Here is a 24,724-nt window from a genome sequence, read left to right as displayed (position 1 = left end):
GCCATGTAGCAGAAAGTGAGATTCCAGCCAGGAATCAAAGGGAATCTTGTTTTTAAATTTCTAAAGTAAGCTTCATGGGCTTCCCAGGTGGCATTCGTAGTAAAGAACCTGTCTGCCAATGCAGGAGACATAAGAGACATGGGTTCAATCACTGGGTTAGGAAGATCCCCTGGAGGAGGCAAGGCAACCCACTCCAGTATTTCTGCCAGGAGAACCCCACGGACAGAGGAGCCTGGCAGGTTATAGTCCATGGGTTGCCAAGAATAGGACACAACTGAAGTGGCTTAGCACGCACACGGTAAGCTTCATACTTTTAACCCCGATCATACTGCATCACCTCTAACATGGTACTGGGGTCAGGATACCAAAATCATAGGGAAATTTTCTTATAATTATCATCCTTACTATTTTAAATCTGCAAGCCTAAAATACAGTCCGCATCTACTGATCATTCAGAAGGCAGCTATGCTAACCATGATCCCACCAACAATCCATTTGTGAAGACTCACATGTCCCTCACAGGATCGGAAGAAGTAGAGGAAACCCTGCTTACGGTAACCATGAATGTACATCTTTAAGGGACTGTGACTCATAGTCCTGATACCTCAGCTTGTCCTTGTGTGTTTTATCCCATCCCTTTATGAGACAAAGGTATCTCTTACTCGGCCAGGCCAAGGATGGTTTCCCTTTTGTACTGGTCGTCGGCCGTGAACCGCTGCACGTCCACACCCTTCTGCAGGCCCTGGAGGATCTGAGCCTGAGTGAAGTCCAGCAGGCGTTGGTTGTAATAGTGCAACTGCTTGGTCAGTGCAGCGAGCTCCTCGGGCCAGGCCTCTTGTCCGTACAGAGTCACATGCCTGCTGACCATCTTGATCAGTTCTTTGGGATCAGCCTGTGAATAACAAAAAGACTAATTAGAAAAAAAAAGTAACAATGGGAAGAAGGTCACGTCAACTGGACGTCTGTCTGGCCCTTCACACGGCCGCTATCTAATCAAGGTTTACAACCACCCTGGGGAGTCTGTTGCAGAGGTGGTCCATTTTGCAGACCATAAGAACAGGACACAGAAACTGAGTCTAGGAATGGATTTCTGGATGCCTGCTCTGTTCTTTTACCTTAAAAACCTCCATCCACTTAAAAAATACATATGCTTGCTTTTTCAACTACCATTGGATACCTGAGCCTATTCCAGATCTCTTCCCTAATTATCTGATCATTTATAATAATTCACCCTGGAAGCAATTTTTGTCATCATTGCCCCTGGATAAATATTCTTTGGACCATCTAAGTATTCTCAATAACAAAGCTGTAGTTCAATAATCCCATTAGAAATGCCTAGGCAGTTAAGTAGAAGAGTATTTTCTCCAGGGATAAGTAAGGGGGAAAAAAACCCATCCTTGTTCCTACAATCATCATTTTTTTTCTAGTTTCCTAAGAAAGTATGCAACCAATTTGTACTTTGCTCAATTTGGGGCTCAATGGGATACTGTCCTGTAATTCTTTGACTCATTTGAAAAAACCCTGATGCTGGGAAAGATTGAAGGTGGGAGGAAAAGGGGACGACAGAGGATGAGATGGTTGGATGGCATCACCGACTCAATGGACATGAGTTTGAGTAAACTCTAGGAGTTGGTGATGGACAGGGAGGCCTGGCGTGCTGCAGCGCATGGGGTCACAAAGAGTCGGACACGACTGAGCGACTAAACTGATACTGATGTTACAAAACAATTATTCAAATAGAACAAAGCCCAGAATTGATCAGCTGACAGGAAAGGTAGTTATTTATTTATATTAAATAAATATAATATAACCACATTTATTTAAAGTTGGTCTGGGTGTCAATGAAGCCATAGCAGCTCCACCATGCTTCCAGAGTTACTTAACATGTGAACAACATTAACTCAATCCCTCCCAGCTTCTGGGAAGACATGGTACATATTCTAATATGAGCAAATTAGAAAGAAAAAAAAAAAAAACACTCCCGAATCTACCTGTGGCTCTCTAAAACACATCTAATTATAATAAGCCATCAGCATTTCTCATGCATAAGTCATTATTCTGAGCTGCACAGGCGATTTATCAGTGTCGGGTCTATATTGCCAAACCTAGCCTGACATTCTCTCTCTTGATCCTATTAAGGAACGGTCTGGAAGTGATGATAAAAACCAATTAAAGAAATCTTCCTGGATTCCAACAGGTAGATTTAAGAAAAGGTCAACTTTACTAAATGCTTCCGCTATCTCTATGCATACACTGAGTCCTGTCTTCAAAAACTGCAGCTATCTATCTCAAGTCAAAAGACCTGGATTTGAAAACCAATGCTCCCAAGTAAGTAGCTGTAAGATCACCTGTCATTCACTCAACAAATACTTTTTGTGCAGCTATTATGTGCCAGGTGATGTCCTAAGAAGATGTGACCCTTTCCTCCAGGAATGTAGTCTATAAGGAAAGACAATCAATCAAACGACAATAAATGGTTTGATACCACTAAGCACAGGGTGCTATGGGAATGAATACAGAGGGGTTGGCTTCAGGCATGTGTCAAGCAGGGCTTCGTGGAAGAGTTAATTCCTAGTCTAACTATTCAGGTGTTAAGTAGTAAAAAGGCCATCAAGAAAAAGGGCTTCCCCTCATGGCTCACTGGTAAAGAATCCACCTGCCAATGCAGGAGACATGGGTTCAATCCCTGGTCCGGGAAGATCCCACATGCTTTGGAGCAACTAAGCCCATGGGCCACAACTGCTGAACCTGTGCTCTAGAGCCTGGGAGCCACAACTGCCGAAGCCCACACACCCTAGAGCCTATGCTCTGCAACAAGAGAAGCCACCACGATGAGAATCCCTTGCACCGCAACTAGTCTCCGCTTGCCGCAGTTAGAAAAACACCTGTGCAGCAAGGAAGACCCAGCATGGCTAAAAATAAATAAAATTATTATATATTAAAAAAAAAACAACAGGGAAACAAATTCCAGTAAAGGTGAGAATATGTGCTAAGCCTAGATGGCTAAGCCCTGATGGGAAGATGGAGTGCACAAAGCTGATCTAACTGCATTTAGAAGTGATTTGGGAATAAGCTGTATAAGGCTGGTATATCTGGCAACGGATTTAGGCAAATCAGATCCCATTCCTAGGCTCTTAGTGCCTCTTCATCTGTCATTTAACCCGGTTCCCTTCTGCTTACAGACTGAAGCTCATGAGGCCCCTCCCTGAACCACCCACCAGAGGCACAGCCCCCTCTGAAGCCGTCTGGCATATGGATGTTGCCAGGGAGCCAGCAGCCCATCTACACCTGCTCTGCATCCTGGTGTGCCCTGTTGTTGCCCGCTCGTCTCACACCTCATCCAGTAAGCACTTTTCTGCCTAGAAAGAGAGAGAGCAGGAGCAAATATGCAGCAACTGGGGTCTTAGGGCAGCAGGACAGCTCTTCTGAGGTGTTCTTTCAGGGAGCTCTTTGTACTGGTTTTGCACTCCACTAGCTAACTCATGTTGATCAAAACAGTGAAGAAGGCTTTTTTCCATGTATATTCTGACCCTCTGATTTTAGACTCAAGTCCTCCAGCCTCAAACAGCCCAGTGTGCTCGGAAGGCAGAGCAACAACCAGGCAGCCCATCTCTGTATGACTCCATGCCCTGCTCTACCAGGCTGTTGGTTCCTACTCCCTACTCATGGAACAGACTACCTTCACTCTCCCAAGGGCTTCTTACGGTTATTGTACCATACTCATTTTCTCACTCAGTTTTCTGGCATCTCATGGATTTGGTACCTGTATTGGGAGAGTACACCAAATATCTGATCTCATTTCTATTCTCTTTCTAACACCATTTATGAAGCAAATTCCCAAACCAGGTTAAAGAGTTCAGCTCCAAGAGTACTGAATAGCACACAGCAATAATGCACATAATTGCTACTACTAACATTACACTGGCTTTTCTTTATCTCACAGAGAGTTTCAAGTCTCCACATACAACCTTCATTTTCATACGTGGCAAAAAAACACCTATTCTTTTTTTCCAATGAAGAAAATGGCATGACAGAGTGTAATAAACATGGATACACATAAGTTACTAGCTGAATGTCCTTGTGCAAGCTACTTAACAACTACAAACTTAATAGTCTTATCTATAAAATGGCAATATACTATAGCTCGCATGGTTGCACAAAGCCTAAGAAACTATACACACACACACATATAAAATACACAAACCAAGACCTGGTCCGTAGGAGGGGCTCCAAAAATGAAAGCAATTATGGAATTTACTCAAAGGTATTCCCAGGTAGCACAGTAGTAAAGAAGCTGCCTGCCAATTCAGGAGACTCAAAAGATACAGGTTTGATCCCTGGACTGGGAAGAGACCCTGGAGAGGGAAATGGCAACCCACTACAGTATTCTTGCCTGGAGAATCCCATGGACAGAGGAGCCTGGCAGGCTGCAGAACATGGAGTTGCAAAGAGTAGGACATGACTCAGTGACTATGCACGCACATTACTGATACATCTGTTACACTTTAATTGTACTTTTATTGCATACTTTACATTGCCTCTCTTTTAAGTATTAAATTAGTTTCTAGAGGGCAGAAACCAGGTGTACTTAGTGGATGTATCTTTCCCACAGCACATTAGAGTTGTGGAGTAAAAGGGGGACACACCAAAGAGCAGCAGCAGCTTTTACATCAGCAGTACTAGTTTATATACCAGATCCTTTGCTTACTAGAGATGCAATTTGGGGCAAAAATTCGAACGAATCTTTTGGCCAACCAATACGTTGTTCTTGACAGACGCTTCATAGAGAGTAGATGGATGAGCATGTTTTAAGTTCTAGCTTTCTATGCAAATTATTTTCTAATCATTATCACTACTACTTTCTATCCCTTCCTCCAGAAACTTTACCTGTCATGATTATTTCCAATGTAAGTTTTTTTTTTTTTTCTTTTTTTTTTTTTTTTTAATTTTATTTTATTTTTAAAGTAAGTTTTAAATTCTAGCAACAATTCTTCCCCTGGGCTCATCACAATTTCTCTCAATATATTCCAAAAGCATCCTCTACTCAGCCCAACACTTCATTTCATACATTCATTCAATCACTTCACAAGTGCACAGCATTAAAGTTTCTAAAGCACTTTCACATGATTTTGATCTGACCTTCATACCAACCCAGTGATGGGCACAGGAGACTGCTGGTAACTGCTTTATAGATGCCAATCTCTAATTAGGCATCCTGAGCTGGAGTCTCACAGCAAGGAAGAGACTCAAGCCTCCTGATCTCTTGTCTTGTGGGCTCTCCACTGTACCAGGCCCTGCTCCCTACCCTGCCAGCAGAGCTCCTTGAATGTCCTACATCCAGCTTTACACATCAAGTCACTAATTTTTGAGCAAAGTATATTCAAACCTTTCTCCCTCTTTTTCCACCTAAGTTCAATGACATGATCCATGAGTACAAAAGTTTTTAGCCTTTAAGAAACTTTTGAAGGACTTTACGGGTAGCTTTGAAATCTCCCATATTCAGTATTGAAATGATACTACAAAAACTGAAAACATAAAAAGGCATAAAAAATTTAAGAAGTGTAGAGAATAAATTATTCTAATCTTCCCCCCAAATCTGGCAATGCAGTTTCTTTAAGGTGTAGAAAAAAAAATATGCTTTCTTTAAAGACTATGGCCAGGTCCCTGTAAAAAAAAAATTAATGTACATAAATATTTATGAGACTAGAACGCTGAATGACTTCATCTAGTACTACTAACTAGTAGAGGTAATAAATCCATTCAGGCTTAATAGTCTCCATTTCTTGGTAATATTGTTTGGAAAGTTTTAAACAGGTGGTATGTTTTCCCTCTAGGGTTGTTACTTGCTTGAGATAATTTTCTACTTAGTATTTTCAATTAGTAGCTTAAAAAAATGCATCTTAGAAATAGTCTACCATAAAGTTTTGAATTTCATCCCCTGCTAGGTTTGATTCTCTAGCATATAAAACTAAAAGACACATTTCCATTTTTAAATGATTTTATCTTCTTAAACTTTTTTTTTTTAAGCTAGAGAAATTACACTTCAAGATGCATATACGTGAAGAGGGATAAATTAGGAGTTTGAGATGAGCAGATACACAGTATTCTGTATAAAATAAATAAACAACAAGGTCATACTGTATAGCACAGGGAACTATATTCAATATCTTGTAATAACCCACAATGGAAAAGAATATATGCACGTGTGTACTTGCATGCTTATATGTATAACTGAACCACTTTGTTTGTATACCAGAAATTAACACTTTGTAAATTTCAATACTTCAATTTGTAAAAAAACTACAATTAAATACTTCAATTTGTAAAAGAGATGCAGTTACAATAATTACAAAAGATACAAATAAACAAGGTACAGAAATGTGTATAGCTTACTCATATATGTATTGAAAAGTTGTTATATAAATATGTACAACCATAACTATTTATGGACTGATACAAAAAGGAAACTGACCTTTTGTTTTATCCTATTTTCGTCATCTGTTTTTTGCCATGTTTTTGCATTGTTTTTTCAACATAAAAAGTTTATTAGGATAAACACTAGAAGAGGAAATTCTCTGCAAGTGACCATTTGCCAATCATCATTATAGATCTCTAAAAAGAAACATGAGGGACTTCCCCAGTGGTCAGGTGGCTAAGACTCCACACTCCCAGGGCAGAGGGCCTGGGGTCGATACCTGGACGGGGAACTAGATTCCATATGCTGCAACTAAGATCTGGTGCAGCCAGCTAAATCAATCCATCAATCAGTCAATCAATAAATATTAAAAAGAAAAAAGGCCTGCTGGGCTGCTCCAATGATCACCCAGGTTTGCTGCCGGGTCCTGGGGGTCTGTGCGGCTGACACAGGATGTGCTTTGCACCAAGATGCACAGGCTTCTTATCAGAAATGACACCACAAATCATATCAACACTTTCATTCAAACCTAGTAATCTACCTAAGTTATCATTCCCGCAGCTCAGAACTGCAGGGAGTGGAAAGAGAAAATGTGAAACAAGCTGGACTGACAATTGAGCGGAAGCAAAGCTTCGTGGAGAGTTATTATGTGTGGGCAACAAATTGAAACCACTTGGATCTCCATTTCCAAGATGATTCATCAGAAATTTGTCATGTCTAATTCAAACTCAGCTGTGTGGTTTTTTGCAGGGAGAGATTCTGAAAAGACTCAAATAATGAGCCATTAGGTAGTCAATGGACAATGCAAACATACTTAAAACATCCAGCTAACAGGCCCGTCCAAGAAAAGTCAGGACTCCCAAAATGTAATACTGATGGCTGTTCACCATAGCAGGTGAAATGATTCCTCAAATTAGTCACATGCCAATAACAGTCACTGAGTAACTAGAAGGAGGTGATGTCCTGGGGATTCTGAATAGACGGGGATTCCTGCCCTCAACAGGATCATATGTGGAAAGAAGACGAGGTGCACCGGCTATCACAGCCTACAAGATCCGCTCTAGGGGAAGTCTGGAAGAGCGCCGTGAGAGACAGAAATTAACTTGTGGCTCAGCTGGTAAAGAATCTGCCTGCAATGTGGGAGACCTGGGTTCGATCCCTGGGTTGGGAAGATTCCCTGGAGAAGGGAAAGGCTACCCACTCCAGTATTCTGGCCTGGAGAATTCCATAGACAGAGGAGCCTGGTAGGCTACAGTCCATGGGGTCGCAAAGAGTCAGACACGACTGAGTGACTTTAACTTTACTTTTCAACTTAAAAAAAAAAGATTATTTACAATAATTAGAAAGGTAAGAAAGAGAATTAAAAACAAAATCATTTCAGGCAGCAGAGAAAGTTTCACACAGCAAGCTTTTTTAAGCTCAGACTCATCTGCTACTAGTGGGAAGAAGTAAGAGGTATTTCAGGCAGGAGAATTACATCTGCACAGACACCAAGGCGTGGGAAAGGATGTCAGATTCAGAGAAATATACAGTCTGAACAGTCAGAGCATAAACTTCAAATGAGCCAGTGTTGGGATCATGACTGGTGGGGTGAGGAAGAGCCACCAGTGTTCACTGAGTGGCTTCCCTGTCAAACACGGGAGTGGAGATTTCAGCCAGCAGCCACTGCAAAGCGGGTAGAAACATCATGCTGGAGTGCAAGCCAGAGATCACTCGGGTCCAAAACACAGGGACACGCTGCTTCTGAAACAAAGCTGGAGTGGCCGCACGACCAGACAATGGGCAGGTAAAGACTGGAATCAGGAGCTCCGGTGACTGAGGTCACGTCCTACCGGAGCGACCCTGAGCAAGTAACCCAATTTCTCTGAGTCTTACCTTCTGCAGAGGCTGCCACTTCTGCAAAATGAGGCTGCTCAATGGAATCAAACGGCAGAATGAATGTGAAAGGTACTGAGACAGCCTATGTCTTCCCACGGTGAGACTCATCCTTCTACCGTTCCCAGACAGCTCCCCTAAACAAGCCCCACATACACCACTGCTGTGACCCCTCCTGACACCTTCCCGGCCTAGAGGAGACCCGATCGGGTCACAGTGAAGTCTGGTCACCGACTCCACTGCTGTCCTTTCCCTCTGGAGTCGGGCAACACTTCTGTGCCTCACATTTTATAAAGTAATACTTTCAATACTTCCTTAAATACTTGTGAAAAAACACTAGAGTACATAGGATGGCACAGGGACATATCAACTTCTCTGTTATAGGTTCCATCCTTTTATCTAGAACGCTCTCCTCCCCTCAGTCTTCCTCGTGCTATGCTCATCCTTTTCTTTAGTCAAAGGTCACCCTCTTAACTCAGGCCTTTCCTGAGCCTGTTTTAAACTGTACTCCACTGCTTAACTTTCTTCTTTGCTTTTTGTTTGCAAAGCTCTTATCATAATCAAACAAAGAATATATTTACTTTTTTTGTTGTTGATGGGGCCCCTCCCCAAACAGAATGTAAATCTGAAAAGGGGAAGTGTTTTTATATACACTGTCCACTACTGTCTTCCCAGGACCTAGAACACTGCCTGGCACAAGCAGTCATCTGACAAATATTTTTGATAAACACACACACATTATCCAACTGCCTCCTATGTACTGAAGGATGACTCATTAATTTTCAGTATTCTACCCCAGGGAACATCTGTTTACTCCCCTTGACATTCCAGGTCCTGCAACGAGGAAACCAATGAATACAACACAGGCACCGGCCTGAAACAGCTCGTTATCCAGTGAGATGAAAATAGATAAATTCAAAGTAACACAGTATAGAAGTCACGAGGTAAGGAAAGGGCAGTACAGGCACACAGAGGAGCATCCAGCACAGCTTGGGAGCATGACAGGATGGTGGCAGGTGGCAGGACCCGAGCACTAAGCAAAGGCATGCTGGCGAAACATTATGGGCAAAAGATTACAAAGTGCTGAAGACAAGGAACAGAGAATACACGGGCTGTGTGAGAAATTTAAGCAGCTTGGTATGGCTGGAACAAAAGGAAAATGAAGGTGAGGAAACAGAGGCCAGACGACCTCGCTAGGGCCACGGGAAACCACTGAAGCACTGAAGTGGAGGAGAGGAAGCCCAGACCTCCATTCCGGAAAGGCTGCTCTGCCAGATGCCTGGAAAAAGATGCAGAAGCGACAGAAAGGAAGAGACGATGCTTGCTCCATTAAGTAAGTACACTGTTCCAGAAATTAACCTGCCACACTTCCACCTATATATAATCACTCTTCCTCTCAATTTATAACACAGTAGGTCAATTCCTTATCTCAAACAAAAACATACCTGTGATATAAAAGCAAAACAAAGGAAAATTACTAGAGTATAGGGGGAAAAAGGAGTACAAAGCAGTAGCTATCAAAACAAGAAATTCAAAATTTCCCAAATAAAGTAATACATGAACTAGACTAAAAAAGACAGTTCTTTTCTTGGCCCAAACTTCATCCTAATATACCCATTTCTGAAAACAATATCCACTCATAATGGTGATGCCCTTGGGAGAGTAACCTGTGTGGCAGAGAGTTCGCTCATTCCCCTTTCTCTTTCTAAATAAAAACTGAAGAATCAAAGCCATAGATTTTGCCATGAACAGAATGTTTTCATATACTTACAGGCTCTTAGATATGTTTTGGATGGCAAAGGCATCCAAATTCTTTCTCTGCAGTCTGCTCTGGGTCAGGGGAGGAAGAATCCTGCCTCAAGAGACACTAAGCCTTGAGTTTGTACACAGAGTGGATTTGAAAGTCTAATCTATTTGCTTATCTATTCTTAAAGTGGTAATTCTCTTAAAATACCCAGTATAAAAAGGAGATAATTTCTGAATGCTGATGCTTAAAGCTGGTGCAGACAAGTAAACCTAGAGGCCTTCCATTTTCTAGCAGCACCTGAAACACTTTTGGGTCCAGAAAAGAAGGCAATGTAACTTGAGGCCAAGCTTAGGTGGGCTCACTCAGAAATTAACAATAAATTTAATAAAAGGTGTCAGAACCATGGGAGTAAGTAGGCATAGTATGTCTCAACATTTCACCTGCACAATTACTACTCTCATACCTCTCTGGCTTAAAAATAAATAAAAGTGCAGTGCTGTTCAAAGAAGAACATTGCATACTGTCCTAAATCAGAGCCATCTTCCTCTTGAGAACGTAGTTACAAAGCCAGTTCTCCGTTTCTCCTCTACTACTTCAGCCTTTCCTAAGAATGCTGTAAAATAAAGTAAATGACAGAGAAGTTAGGGGTGAATCAACACTCACCTTCGGAGAAGGCGATGGCACCCCACTTCAGTACTCTTGCCTGGAGAATCCCAGGGACGGGGGAGCCTGGTAGGCTGCCGTCTACAGGGTCGCACAGAGTTGGACACGACTGAAGCGACTTAGCAGCAGCAGCAGCAACATTCACCTTACATACTATAACCTCTGCCTCTTATTAATGCATGGAAAAGCAACTCCATCTAACACAGCCACTGTGAATCCATTCTGAATGCAAAGCGCTTCAGTCCCTCCGAAGAGGTAAATAAGTGTTGTAACTACTTTAGAAAAGCTTTACCATTTCTCATTAATAAAGTGGAAACTGTGAGGACTCACCCTGTAAAGAGGATGGCATTTGTCCCTGAAACATGGAGCCAACTGGGCGTAGATCTGGAGGCTATAATAATAGGCTGCCAATTGGAGAAGGAGAGCAGAGTGGGACTGCTTTTCAAAGCACTTGTTAGCATCTAACACCTACAAGGGAGAACAAGAGAAAGAGCTCAGCTGAAAGGAAATTGGCACAACCATCATAAACCATTACATTTCTAGTCCTTACTGTAGAATTTTGGTTCAAAGTTTCTATCAAATCGACTCAAGCTCATCTTAACATGACTACATTAAAATTCAGACAGATTATAAAGGCAGATCCTATGCATGTGAAAGAAGATTTAAAAATCAAGATTTCAGCTAACATTGTAGACTTTACTCTTGAGATACTGACCACAGCCCTTCCGTTATGCAGAGGAACAACCAGAAGGAAATGAAACATGCAATAAACAATTCACTGGTGAAAATCCCCAGTAGAGACTTTCAGTTTATTCATTTTTTAAGTCATTTTTTCTTGGTTAAGGGCAAACTTACCTGTGGTAAGGCCAGGAGATAAGCAAGAGCCAATGTCATATCATTTGGTAAAGCGTCACTTGCTAGCTGTAAGAGAACTGGATGCGGGGGAAAAAAAATTCATTGTTTTCTTTGAGGATCCATGTGACAGTCATGGTTACTAAGTGTCACGATTTTAGTCCTTCATGATTTCAACTGTAATTATCTTCAGAGAACTTTTTAAGATGCTTTATAAGAAAGTCTATTCAGCACCATCAAAGTACAGATTATATGAAACTATGTTAAATGGTAGTCTTGCCTTAACTCAAACACATTATGCCATTTGCTACTTACATATGTGAATACTGTTAGTGCAGCTACAAAGTCTAAGTGCAAACAGATCAGTGAGGGTGTCACTTCCAGCTAATCTTCCGGTTTTAGAGACCCAGGCCATGCTATACAATTCTGGATATCAATGCCAGCTACTGTGGAAGATGACCACGTGAGCACTCATGGTCAGAACAACAACACAGATCTGCGAGAGCAGACTTAGGATAACTCTCTTGATTACTACAGTCATGACAATATGGCTGGGTTCTTTCTCTGCACCACACTCCACGAAAAGAAAACAAGTTTCATGCTTTGATTATATAACATCTTAAAATATCCCAACCGTTACAACTTTTATAAGACTTCTTTATATAAGCAACAACCTATCAATGCCATGGATTTAATAAAAGAGAGAACACTGCGAATAACACCTGTGTTTTTATCCATTTTGTATTAACAAGGAGGCATTCATTTAGGACCTTAAGTGGCCAATACCAGACAGTCACTGTCATCACAGTGTAAACTTTTTTTATAGAGAACACACTCTCCTGATCTTCACTAATGATGGTAAACAGCATCTAAATAATTCAAAGTAAGTAATATTTCACTTTGTAAATACACCATATAATTTTATGGTGTATTAGAGGAAGCTGAAAGTTGCTCAGCCATGTCTGACTCTTTGCAACCCCATGGACTATACAGTTCTCCAGGCCAGAATACTGGAGTGGGTAGCCTTTCCCTTCTCCAGGATCTTCCCAACTCAGGGATCGAACCCTGGTCTCCTGCATTGCAGGTGGATTCTTTACCAGCTGAGCCTAGATGAGCCAGCTCTAAGTGGGTGGAGTGTCAGAAGTGACCTAAAACTCCATGTCCTGTGCCTGACTCATCTAAAAGGGAACTAGGCTTCTTGCACAGTACCTCTAGTAAAAGAATCTGAGTTCTCTAAATACTCATTTCCTCTACAATTGCAACCTCCAATCTCATCTAGCTTTTTTCCACTCCATTTTTACTTCCTTCAGATATTTCCCTTCCTTATGTACAAAAGAGGACAGTTTTCAAACCACCCCCTTTTTATGGCTTTTAGAATCTAAACCTACTCATCAAAACCAGCCCTGTCTCGAATGGCTCAGGAGCCCTTATTCCAGGTGAATGGCCGATACCCCAGCTAATGGAGGACCGTCCCTCTCAGAGTTGTGTTTGGGGCTGGTCTGAGCCCTTCCTGGGAAAATCATCCAGTCCCATTACTGACTTCCAGTCAGATCTTTTTTCCTTTCTTTCTTTCCTTGTTTTCTTTTTGTTTTTAATCCTATCATCAACTCAATCTTACACTCCATTTAATGTACATTTGGCGATTTCCAAAAATCAAAGCACCTTCAAGGGATGAAAAAATATGCTACCCCTGAAGTCCTAAGCATATGCTCCAGATCCTGAAGGAAATTCTAAAAGGAAAACAACCCAACAAAAAACAAAAACAACAAAGAACAGTCATGACGACATGGCTGAAATAAAGCAGAGTTCCCTTGAGAGACCTGAAGGAAATTCTAAAAGGAAAACAACCCAACAAAAAACAAAAACAACAAAGAACAGTCATGATGACGTGGCTGAAATAAAGCAGAGTTCCCTTGAGAGACCTTTGTGAGGGAAAAACTAGATCTGAAAATATAAGTTTCAATAGGTTTATTTTTCAAATAGTTATATTATTTCACAGGTACAACTCAAAAGATGGTCACCAGTGTTTCTTGAACATATTTCATTGAATACAAAGCTTTTAGCAGGCAAAAGAGAAAAGAAATAATTAATTTCCATGAGCTAAAAGTAATGACAAAAATCACCCTCAGAGAAGTCCAAAGAATCATTGTTATTTTTACAAATAGTGAAAATAATCATTTTAAAATACAAATATTTGCTCCAAGTGAATAATAACCACAAAGGCTTCATTTCATATAAACAACTCTTATGTCTGACTCTTGTGACCCCATGGACTGTAGCCTGCCAGGCTCCTCTGTCCATGGAATTCTCCAGCAAAGAGTGCTGCAGTGGGTTGCCATTTCCTTCTCCAGGAGATCTTCCCAACCCAGGGACTGAACCCGGGTCTCGTGCATCACAGGCAGATTCTTTACTGAATGAGCCACCAGGGAAGCCCCATATTCACAACAGTATCCATCAATTTTAAAACTTTTCTGCAATTTATAATGCACTGACATTTGAGGGGGAAGAGTCCTGTCAATCTGGGCTATTGGCAAACTAGTCAGTTGCCAAGTAAAGCAAACAGCTTCCCTGCGGGCACACCACTGATGTGCAAACCAACCAGCTTGGAGCCAATTCTCTGAACCAGCCCCTTTCTCTGGCTTCTGCATTCCAGGCACAATATCACCTCTGCCCTGATCACCCCAGGGCCAAGTGCTAGATAGGCAGAGATCACCCCATAGCCCAGAGTCCACCAAAGTTACCCAAACTCTTCATCTCAAGCTTGCTCAGGCATGCCTACCAGACCTCGCCTGCTATTTCCCATGAAAACCCATACTCTGCCCCCTTCATACCTTCTGCCTCCCTCTCCCTCTCTCTCTGCCCTGAGGTAAAGACACAGTGAGAGGGCAGCTGTGTGCTAGCCGGGAAGAGATAACTCACCAGAACCCAACCACACTGGCATCTGATTTCCAGTCTCCAAACTGTGAGACTGGGAATTTTTGCTGTTTAAGCCACCTGGTCTATAGTATTCTGTCCTGTCAGCCCAAGCTGACTCATGCAGACAGAAAACGAAACATACAAAATAAGATATCCCTCTCCATCGGTATGTATCAGGCTATCGACAATCTTATGCTATTACAAGCAATGAACATGTGCCGTGTTTTCCATGTGTGAGAATTCATGGAATAAATTCCTAGAAGCGGAATCACTAGGTCAAATAACCCCACAACTATAATTTTTATAGCTATCGCCAAATTGCCATGTTTTTCAAATTCTCACTTTAAGCCAAGTGTTTGTTGCAGCATCTCCACCAGGACTGCCATTTAGCTGGCATATCTCATCCACCTGAATGCCCATTTGGCCCATTTCTCAAGAGGTCTCCTGACATCTACTTCAACCACAGAAGATGAAGATCGCTTAAGTTGAGGGTGAGTCCAAAGTCCTCTCCACAGGGTAAGCTTCATTGATATGAGTTGACTCCTCAGAATTAATCCTAAGAGAAAGGTACCCTGGCTTTTTGTTTCATCTTTCTGGGGAATTGATGACTCAGACTTTTGCCCCACTCTCATCAGACGAACTCCAGTGAAATCCAGAATACTACATCCAATTTAAATTCTTCTGGGATTGGGTTCTCTTACTTGTACAGCCCTCCTGCAGATGAAAACTGTACTCTGGATAAAGCATGAAAAACAGGTATCTTAAGGCACTGGTGAGACACTCAAAGCAGACAGAAACTAGAGGGCAGATGCCACTTGGAAAATGAAATGACACCAGTGAGTTTCCCATCTTTACAGCTTCTATCCTGAGGACAAGCTTCTGTCTGCTCCTTGCCAGGCAGGTAAAATTCAGATGGGGAACTTGAAGTCTTAAAGAACCACAGCCCAGAAAAACCACAACAGCCAACAAGAGAGGTCTGATAGTTCCTTAAAAAAAACTTTGGCTCATCAACTCCACCCTTAGATAGTTACCCTAGAGAAATAAAAACAAAGGTCCGTAAAAACACAGGTTCACAAAAACTGCTGAGTTCACAGCAGCTTTTTCATAACAACCCTCAGCTGGAAAAAGCTCCCATGTCCCTCACTAGGAGAAGGGGTAAACTGTGGTATATTCATACAGTGGAATACCTTTCAGTTATTAAAAAAAATAAGAAAGAAAGAATAGAAAAAAACCTACTGATAGAAGCAGATAAATCTCGTTCCACATAAAAGAATATATCCCACTGAATGAATTCTAGAGCAGTCAAAGCTCATCTATAGCAGGGGAAAAACTGAACATGTGTCAGTTCCGATTGGGAGTGTGGGGTGGGTGTTTTCAGGAAAGAGGCATCGACTTTCTAGGGTGACAGTAAAGTTCTGCATCTTGAAAGGAGTCAGGGTTACACAGGTGCTGTGCTTGTCAAAACTCACAGTCTTATGTCTACACTTAGGATTTTTGCATTTCATTGTTGGTAAATGAAAAAAAATAAATAATAAAACTGTTGTAAAATAAAAAAGTAAGAAATATTGACTGTAGTTAAAGATACGCACAGTGCATGTCAAGAGGCGAAGAGTAACGATGCCTACAACTCTGAAATGTGTCAGAGAAAGAAGCTGTATTTGGTGGGAGGACTAGAGCAAGTGTAGTAAAATATTAATTGTTGAAATCCAGGTGGAGAGTATATGGGAGGTTCACTGTAGAAGTTTCTTGACTTTTCTATGCATTTGAAAATTTCCTTAATAAAATATTTAAAGAAAAGGGGAAAAATCCTTCTGAAAACAGGGTCAAATGCTCAAGCTCCCCAACAGTTATTTCCCAAACGGGGTTCCGTGTGGACAAGTATACATGTGCCTCCTCTCTAGCACTCAGGCAGCTGAGTTTCCAGCCACACAAAGCCTGTGGCCTCGCTGCTGCTCCAAGACGGGAAAGGCCACCATCACCCGTGTCAGGCACACCAGCATCTCCTACGTCCCCAGGTTGAAAGGAAAGGGATCATGTCTCTTCCCTGATGCTTAACACAACTGTCAAAGTCACTTTGTGACATCTTTTTTCTCCCACAGCCAGATCACGGCTCATTAATCCCTACAACCCAAGTGCTGACCCAGAACCCCTCCTCCCTAACAACTGAATTATTGAAGGAAACCAACTTGGTGGGGCGCTTGGGGGAAGATGAGAGGGGAGAGACGGGAGGAGGGGAAAGGGGAGACACGTCATAACTGCCCACACTTGACCCCAATCCCAACTTTCTCAGCAGCCCTCACTGAGGCGCAATTCAAACCCTCACATATAGGAGAATCTGTGAGCCATGTAAAGCTACATATGACAAAATTATCAAGGAGGATCTGAAGTAGTCCAGAAACCACAGGGTTTCAATCGGATGGGATCCACAAGATATCTTGCTGGCTGTAGACTGTATTGCAGTGATTTTTCATTACCATTTAAAATACATGTATTTATTTAAAAAATAATAATAATAAAGATCTGTCCTACATTTAGCACTGTGTATGAATTTAATTTGCAATGCTTATTTTCTAACCTTGCAGAAAATACACTGCATTTTCTAGACAAGTAATACTTGTCTAGAAATCAGATGAAATCTATGCCTAAGCCTCCAAGCACTAATTCTCTGCAAAATAAGTGCCTCTGGCAAGCACTCTCTGATAAATTTAATTCCAGAACAGAATTCACAGAGGAAAGCTGCCCATATTATTGATTTAGAAATCATTAGCTGTTAAATCATTCATTTAGCTAAATAAATGATCAATTTTCTTCAGCTAGTCTCCATAAAAAACCTTTTCATCAACTTTATTAAAAAATTCTGAAAAGTCAGATTGTGTTGGGAAGTTTAATTTGTTTCATGACCTACTTCTGAACCAAAGTCAGGAGTCACATTTCTATAATTTTAATTTAGGTCATTTAACCTATATCATTCATCAAATCTGTTGAGTTTCTAACAAATATTTGACACTATAAAATAGCTAATGATATCTGTCTCAAATATGTTAGCATCCTCAAGAGAAACCAAACGTGATCATTTTGTAACATACGGAAATATCAAATCATGATGCTATATACCAGGAACTAACAATTTTGTAGGTCAATTACACTCCAGAAACAAACTCACAGAAAAAGAGATTAGATTTGTGGTTACCAGAGGCAGGGGGTAGGGGAAGGTAGAATTAGATGAAAGTAGTCAAAAGGTATCACCAACTTTGAGTTATAATTGAATGTTATACTCCAGGTACAAGGAGAGTAGGTGGCTCAAGGACCAATGCTTCAGTGAATGATGTACACATGGTGAGAAAGGGAACAGGAGGGGATCCCCAATTTATCATTGTGCTACCCCCCAATCCATACAGCTCCTCCACAAAAATCTCTATTTGCTTCATGCTTCCAGATCATTCTGAGGCCTCATCATTTAGTTACCGGCTACCACAAAGATGGTCAGGTATTTTAAGAACACCATGAAAGGGGGAGGCCAAATAATCTAGAAAGTTGTGCCCCACCAGGACCTTATTCTCATGTACTCTCCACCTTCCTCCAAAAACAGCTCTGGAAAACAGCAGAAGCTTTAATAAACTGAGAAATCAGTGTGACAGAGTCTCTCCAAGGACACAGCCATCTTTTAAACCTTTAGCACGTGGTTCCATTTTCTTGCCTTTTTTTGTAAGAGAGGTATGCAAATACACACACACACATATATATGTCATAAGCTAAATCATAAATTAACATATTCTTGACTGGAGATGTATTAATATATCTTTTGTTACCCCAGTGTTTGGAGAAGGGAAAGGCTACCCACTCCAGTATTCTGGCCTAGAGAATTCCATGGACAGTCCATGGGGTCGTAAAGAGTTGGACACGATTGAGCCACTTTCACTTCACTTTCAGAGTTGGAGAAGGCAACGGCACCGAACCCCAGTACTCTTGCCTGGAAAATCCCATGGACGGAGGAGCCTGGAAAGCTGCGGTCCATGGGGTCGCTGAGGGTCGGTCACGACTGAGCGACTTCACTTTCACTTTACCCCAATGTTATTGACCAGAGTGTTTCAGTATTCACTTACACAGCAAATTTCTGGTCACAGGCCTTAGGTTCTGCAAAAATTCTCTAATCGATAATGTGTTAAGATATTACATAAGTCAATGTTTCCGAATTCCTGGTTATTAATTCAGTCCTTTACTACACCAATTAACAGATGATATTTCCATGTCTAACCAGTATTTTCTTAGGGTCTTAGATTTTATCTGTATAAGCTATTCTAACAATCAATCATAATTTAATCCATGAGTAATGTATTACAATATTTGTTTATTTTTTTAATTTTATTTTATTTTTAAACTTTACTATATTTGTAAAGAAAAGAAGAAATAATTAAAAGGGGAAACAGCAATGCAACTATACTCTTATAATTCAATATCACTTATAAGATGTGTCATGATTTAGCAATAGCTTCTGGGAGGCAAAAAAGAAACATGAACGTACCTGTGAATTAGCGTTCAACTGTGACTTGAACACTAATTTCAGAAAAGCAAGGAAGAACTTAAAGAGCCTCTTGATGAAGGTGAAAGAGGAAAGTAAAAAAGCTGGCTGAAAACTCAACATTCAAAAAATTAAGCTCATGGCATCTGGTCCCATCGCTTCATGGCAAATAGAAGGGGAAAAAGTAGAAACTGTGACAGACTTTATTTTCTTGGGCTCCAAAGTCTCTGCGGCTGGTAACTGCAGCCATGAAATTAAAAGATGTTTGCTCTTTGGAAGGAAAACTATGGCAAACCTAGACAGCATATTAAAAAGCAGAGATAGCACTTTGCTGACAAAGGTCCGTCTAGTCAAAGCTATAGTTTTTCCAGTAGTGATGTACAGATGTAAGAGTTGGACCATAAAGAAGGCTGAGTGCTGAAGAATTGATGCTTTCAAACTGTGGCATTGGAGAAGATTCTTGAGAGCCCCTGAATAGCAAGGAGATCAAACCAGCCAATCCTAAAGGAAATCAACTGTGACTATTCACTGGAAGAACTGATGCTGAAGCTCCAATACTTAGGCTACCTGATGCAAAGAGCTGACTCACTGTAAAAGACTCTAATGCTGGGAAAGATTGAGGGCAGGAAGAAAAGAAGCCAAGAAAGGATGAGATGGTTGGATGGCCTCACCATCTCAATGGACACGGGTTTGAGCAAACTCCAGGAGATAGTGAAGGACAGGGAAGCCTGGCATGCTGCAGCCCAGGGGTCGCAGAGAGTTGGACTTGACTTAATGACTGAACAAGGCAGAGAAACTATAGATCATGATATGCATCTCAGAATTGAAGAAAAACGGTAACTTTGTAAAAACCTCCAGCATCCCAGGCTCTGCAGAGTATTTGCTTCCTCTCTTTACAACTGCATATAAATAATGATTGAAAGAAGGATGATCTAAAAATAAGTTATAGTATCAGGTTTCCAGGAACATGGCAGTTCTATTCTCCACATACATTTTTTCCAAGTTTTACTCCACACTGCAATGTGTTCCATTAAAACAGCATCATTCAGGCTCATTAGCAGTTATAGGCTATATGGAAGTGCAAGTCCTGGACAAGATTGCCAAGAAAACTGTTTTTCCCTTCTATACTCCTTACAGATACCTAGAATATAGACAAGATAGCTGGAGCCCCAGTCGTCTTTAAGTCCTGAAGTACCTACTAAGGCTGGCAAAGCAGAGAGGGAAAATTGAAAAATAAAAATAGTCAAGGCAATTACCCTGGAACCTTGAAAAGAAGTAAGGAGGTTAAAGAAGAAAAAAGTACAAATGGCAAGTGGTCTTTGGTCAACTGCATACATTTTCATTCTTTTCAAAAAATTTCACATGGAACAATATGGCACCACGTAGAAAATTCTTAAGACGAAATTCACATCTATAGTCCATGAAACAGGTACATAAGAGTTCTTGATTAACCCATAAAACCAGGAAAGAAAGTAGTATCTATTGAGCTCATTATTCTATATCATTCCCTGTAAGAATCACTTTACATGATTAGCACCCTAAATAGGAATTTTATCTCATTTATCCTTTTAAATCTTCAATATTACAAGTATCCAGAAAATAGTAGGTACTCAATAAATGATTTAAATCAATGAATAAATAAATGTATGAATGATGATGTCAAGTTAAGATATTCAAAATTACTGAAAATGTTACTGGTTTTCCTAACTCTCATTCATTCATACAGTCTCACCTATTATTCTGAGTCACACATTGTTGGGGAACTAGAACCTTTCATACCTTCTGTTGTTGGAAATACTTCTTCTCCTTCGGTTTTAGTTTCTGCCAGTTTCCCAGTTCTCAGTAACACTTCTGCAAAGCTTTCTACCAGGATATGCTGATAGGTGTCATAGGTCACTTCAGACTAGACAAGAGAAGCAGTGACATCATTTGATGGGATGGCTTTTTCTCTATAAAGATATTCTTAGAAAAGATAATGATAGGATTTTTATCTTCCCATAACTTGAATTATAGCTTCTCACTTACTAAAACATATTATTCCATGTAAAATTGTAAAACAGATTTTATTTTAGTCTCATAACATGTAACGAATCACATAAAACCAATGCAAAACATGAGTATGAACAAAAGAAGTACATCTTCAAAAAAACTGCGTATTTTGTTTGTAGTAAAATGCTCGCAGCCACCATGATAGTTAAATCTATGTTCTTAGGCACACTGCCCTTACCTCTACAACAAAGGGATTGGAGATGACAGATTCATAAAAAGGACGACAGCCTTGTTTTTCTAGGCCTTCATTGGCTCTGGTTCCAATTTGATAAACACCACCAAATTCTTGACCCTAAACAGAACAAAGTGACGATCAGTGGATAAAGGAAAGAGAGCTGGGAGAGGAGGTGGAGGAGGAAAGGAAGGAAGAAAGAACAAATAGATTTCAGGAGAAACGGATCAACGTGTACTGTGCAAGCCGAACAGAGAGTGTCAGAGCGACACTGAAACCCAGCAGAGAATATTAAGAATCATCACCACGTTCTAAGAGCAGCGCTTCAGCCTCACCCTGAAGTGCTTTTTGATTCTTCTGGTCACTTTGACATCACTGAATCAGAAACACTGAAGTAATCGGTGTCACACACATGGCCAGTTTTCTATACAACAGTCCGGATAACCTTTCTAAAACATCATTCTGTATATGCTGTTCCTTTGCTCCAAAAAACCTTTAGTAGCTCTGAATAATGCAGTCAGCAGTATCAAATCTAAACTACACAGAATAACATTCAAATTCACTAAATGCTAATTACCATTAAAGGCTAACACTCCATGCAACTACTTTGTCCATTCTACTGGCCTCTATGCCTTCCTCCCGTTACAAGGGTAATGGTCCATGCTGACTGCCCACCTCTCCTCCCAGGCCTGCCACAGACCACACCTGCTGAAACCACAGCAGCTGGAGGCAAGGTAAGACTGGGCTCCCTTCACCAGCCCCACCGCCCCCACAACTACAACCCACAGGAACATCTTTATTAGACTGGTCTTCAGTCCTCTTCATTAGCAATATTTTAGTATCCTTACCATGGTTAATTATCTTTATGCTTTGCTCTCCTCAAACAGACTGTAAAGCCCCTTATTGGAAGAGCCAAGAAGAAGACATTCACCCAATCCTCCAAGGTCATGGAGCACTTACTTAGGGCAAGCACAGCCTAGGAAACAATCAAGCTGCTGCTGCAAATGATGTTAAAATAGTTTCTTCAGAGAAAACTATATACTAGGCACAGTGCTAACCACTTTATCTAAGATGTTGTTGTTCATTAGCTCAGTCATGTCCGACTCTTTGCAACCCCATGGACTGTAGAATGCCAAGCTTCCCTGTCCTTCACTAACTCCCAGAGCATGCTTAAACTCATGTCCATCAAGTCAGTGATGCCATCCAACCATCTCATCCTCTGTAGACTCCTTCTCTTCCTGTCTTCAACCTTTTCCAGTATCATGATCTTTTCTAATGAGCCGGCTCTTCACATCAGGTGGCCGAAGTAGTGGAGCTTCAGCATCAGTCCTTCCAAAGAATATTCAGGACTGATTTCCTTTAGGTTTGACTGGTATGGTCTCCTTGCAGTCCAAGGGACTCTCAAGAGTTTTCTCCAACACCACAGTTCAAAAGCATTAATTCTTCAGCACTCAGCCTGCTTTATTTAATGGTCCAACTCTAAGACATGAACTTTCAAAAAGCCCCAACAGGTGAGACAGAAAATAACCCTAGTCAAAATCCAGTGTGATGCATGAAGTGATGAGATGCACAGACTTCACCCAAAGTCAAGCCCACAGCCCATCAGTAAGTGGTTTCTTCTGGGTGATTATCCTCCATTCTCTCTCCTGCATATCCCACGTTCAGACCATCAGCAGGTCCACAAAGTACACCCTCAAACCAAAGACTTCTCATGTCCCTCATGGCTACCCTAATCTAAGCCATCAACATCTCTGAGCTGGACTCCTGGAAGAGAGAAGCATCTTTTTGCTTCACTACTGACGACTCTCTGCACAGCAGTTAAACAGATGTATTAAAAGTAACCTTGGATCACATGACTGCATTGTCTGAATTTTCAAACAACGCTGTGTTGCTGAGAATCAGATCTGTAGTTCTCTTCACCATCTATGGAAGGCTTTACATCGTGGGTCTCTTCACCATCTCTCCAACCATTCATTTCCAACCATCTTCCCACTCATCATGCTGCTCTCCCTTACCTTGGCCCCCTTCTACAAAGACATCAGGCTATTTCTTCAAAATGTACTTGTCTGCATGGCTCACTCAGCTTTCTGATCAGAGTGATTCCTTTTCTGAGAAACTAACCCCCCTGCTGCAATCAGAACTTCACTCCTCCAGTATCACTCACTATTCCACTACCTTGCTTAAGTTCTCTGCACAGTACTCATCACCACCTGCCATCTCATTATCATACAAGTATTTTATCTGTTGGTTTCTTTTTTGCCCCCACTGAGACACAGAGGACTCAAAGGAAGGAAATCAGACTGAAGGGTTTCCCCACTCTATTTCCAGTGATGAGCACAACATCTGACACATGGAAAATGCCTGGTAAGTATTTGCAGAATGAATGAATAAGATACTCAAGTGTTCGGGGTACCTTTATAAAAAGGCCCATGCTTCTTTTTCCTGTTAGTTTCCTAGTATGTGGCTAAAGGACGGAAAGCAGCATGACGATGCAGGGAAGACAGGAGGGACACAGCGGGCTAAGAAGTCACAGAAAACAACCTCAATGCTTGTCCTGACCTCTACCTGCAGAAACACAAAAGAATCGGTTAAAACATTCCCTTTACCTAGAGGCCCCACTGAAGACTGAATATTTGTGTCCCACCCCCACCCCAAACTCATGTTGAAATCCTAACCTCTGTGTAATAGTGTTAAGAGGTGGGGCCTTTGATAAGTGATTAAGTCATGATGGCAGAGCTGGAAAATGAGATTAGTGCCTTTATAAAAAAAGAGATTCCAGAAAAGTCCCTCACCCCCCTTCTACCATGTGAGGACACAGCAAACAGAAGGCATTCTATGAACCAGGAAGCAGGCCTGCATCAAACACTAAATTCTCCAGGGCCTTGACCTTGGACTTCTCAGTTTCCAGCACTGTGAGAAATAAATTGTCTGTTGTTTAAGTCACCTAGTCTAAAATATTTTTGTCACAGAAGCTGAAGAGAACTAAGACAGCCCCCGGGATGGCTCCTAGCGTTTCTCTTCTTTCTACTGCCCTACAGAAACAGAGCAAAAGAGAGAAAGCCTTAATAAACATCATTTTCCTTTTCATCTCAGTAAACTTCAATTCTGACATAGAAACCAACCTTACTTAAATCTATATCGATGTATTCTTCAAGTATAGTATGGTAGCAAATTACAGTCTATAAAATCAATTACTCATTCCCTATCCGATGGGAGGCCTAGATTTCTTAGGAGATTAATAATCTAAAGATAAACTTAAATAGTGAAACCAACTGAAGAGCATGCTAATGAATTGATATAAACCACCCCAACTGCTTTAAGAAAACAGAATGCCTCGCTCACTTCAAGGGGTCGTAGGTAAGTCAAAGACTTCTTCCACCACTGCTCATCGCTGACGGCCTGCAGCACAACCTTGGTGGTGGTGCTGGTGCTGGAGAGGACTTTCATGGTGGTAGCGGTGGTCCAGTGGAGCACGTCGGTTGAGTTGCTGCCTGGGACACTTACTTCATCCTATGT

The 24,724-nt window shown here is 41.2% G+C and overlaps 1 protein-coding gene across 1 annotated transcript in view; it reads right to left on the bottom strand.

Moving 5' to 3' along the window:
* Positions 1 to 24,724, bottom strand: part of LOC129640246 (NBAS subunit of NRZ tethering complex-like) — a 43,619-nt gene that overhangs the window by 18,048 nt on the left and 847 nt on the right. Inside the window, 6 exon segments of the mRNA XM_055565451.1 lie at positions 663 to 892; positions 11,031 to 11,168; positions 11,556 to 11,632; positions 20,767 to 20,890; positions 21,215 to 21,328; positions 24,551 to 24,718. Of these exon segments, the coding sequence (XP_055421426.1) occupies positions 663 to 892; positions 11,031 to 11,168; positions 11,556 to 11,632; positions 20,767 to 20,890; positions 21,215 to 21,328; positions 24,551 to 24,718 (851 nt within the window).

Source organism: Bubalus kerabau, chromosome X (genome assembly GCF_029407905.1).
Source record: "Bubalus kerabau isolate K-KA32 ecotype Philippines breed swamp buffalo chromosome X, PCC_UOA_SB_1v2, whole genome shotgun sequence".
NCBI classification, from domain to species: domain Eukaryota; kingdom Metazoa; phylum Chordata; class Mammalia; order Artiodactyla; family Bovidae; genus Bubalus; species Bubalus kerabau.
The sequence above is the reverse complement of the archived record's forward strand: the minus strand, read 5'-3'. Positions and strand labels throughout refer to the sequence as shown.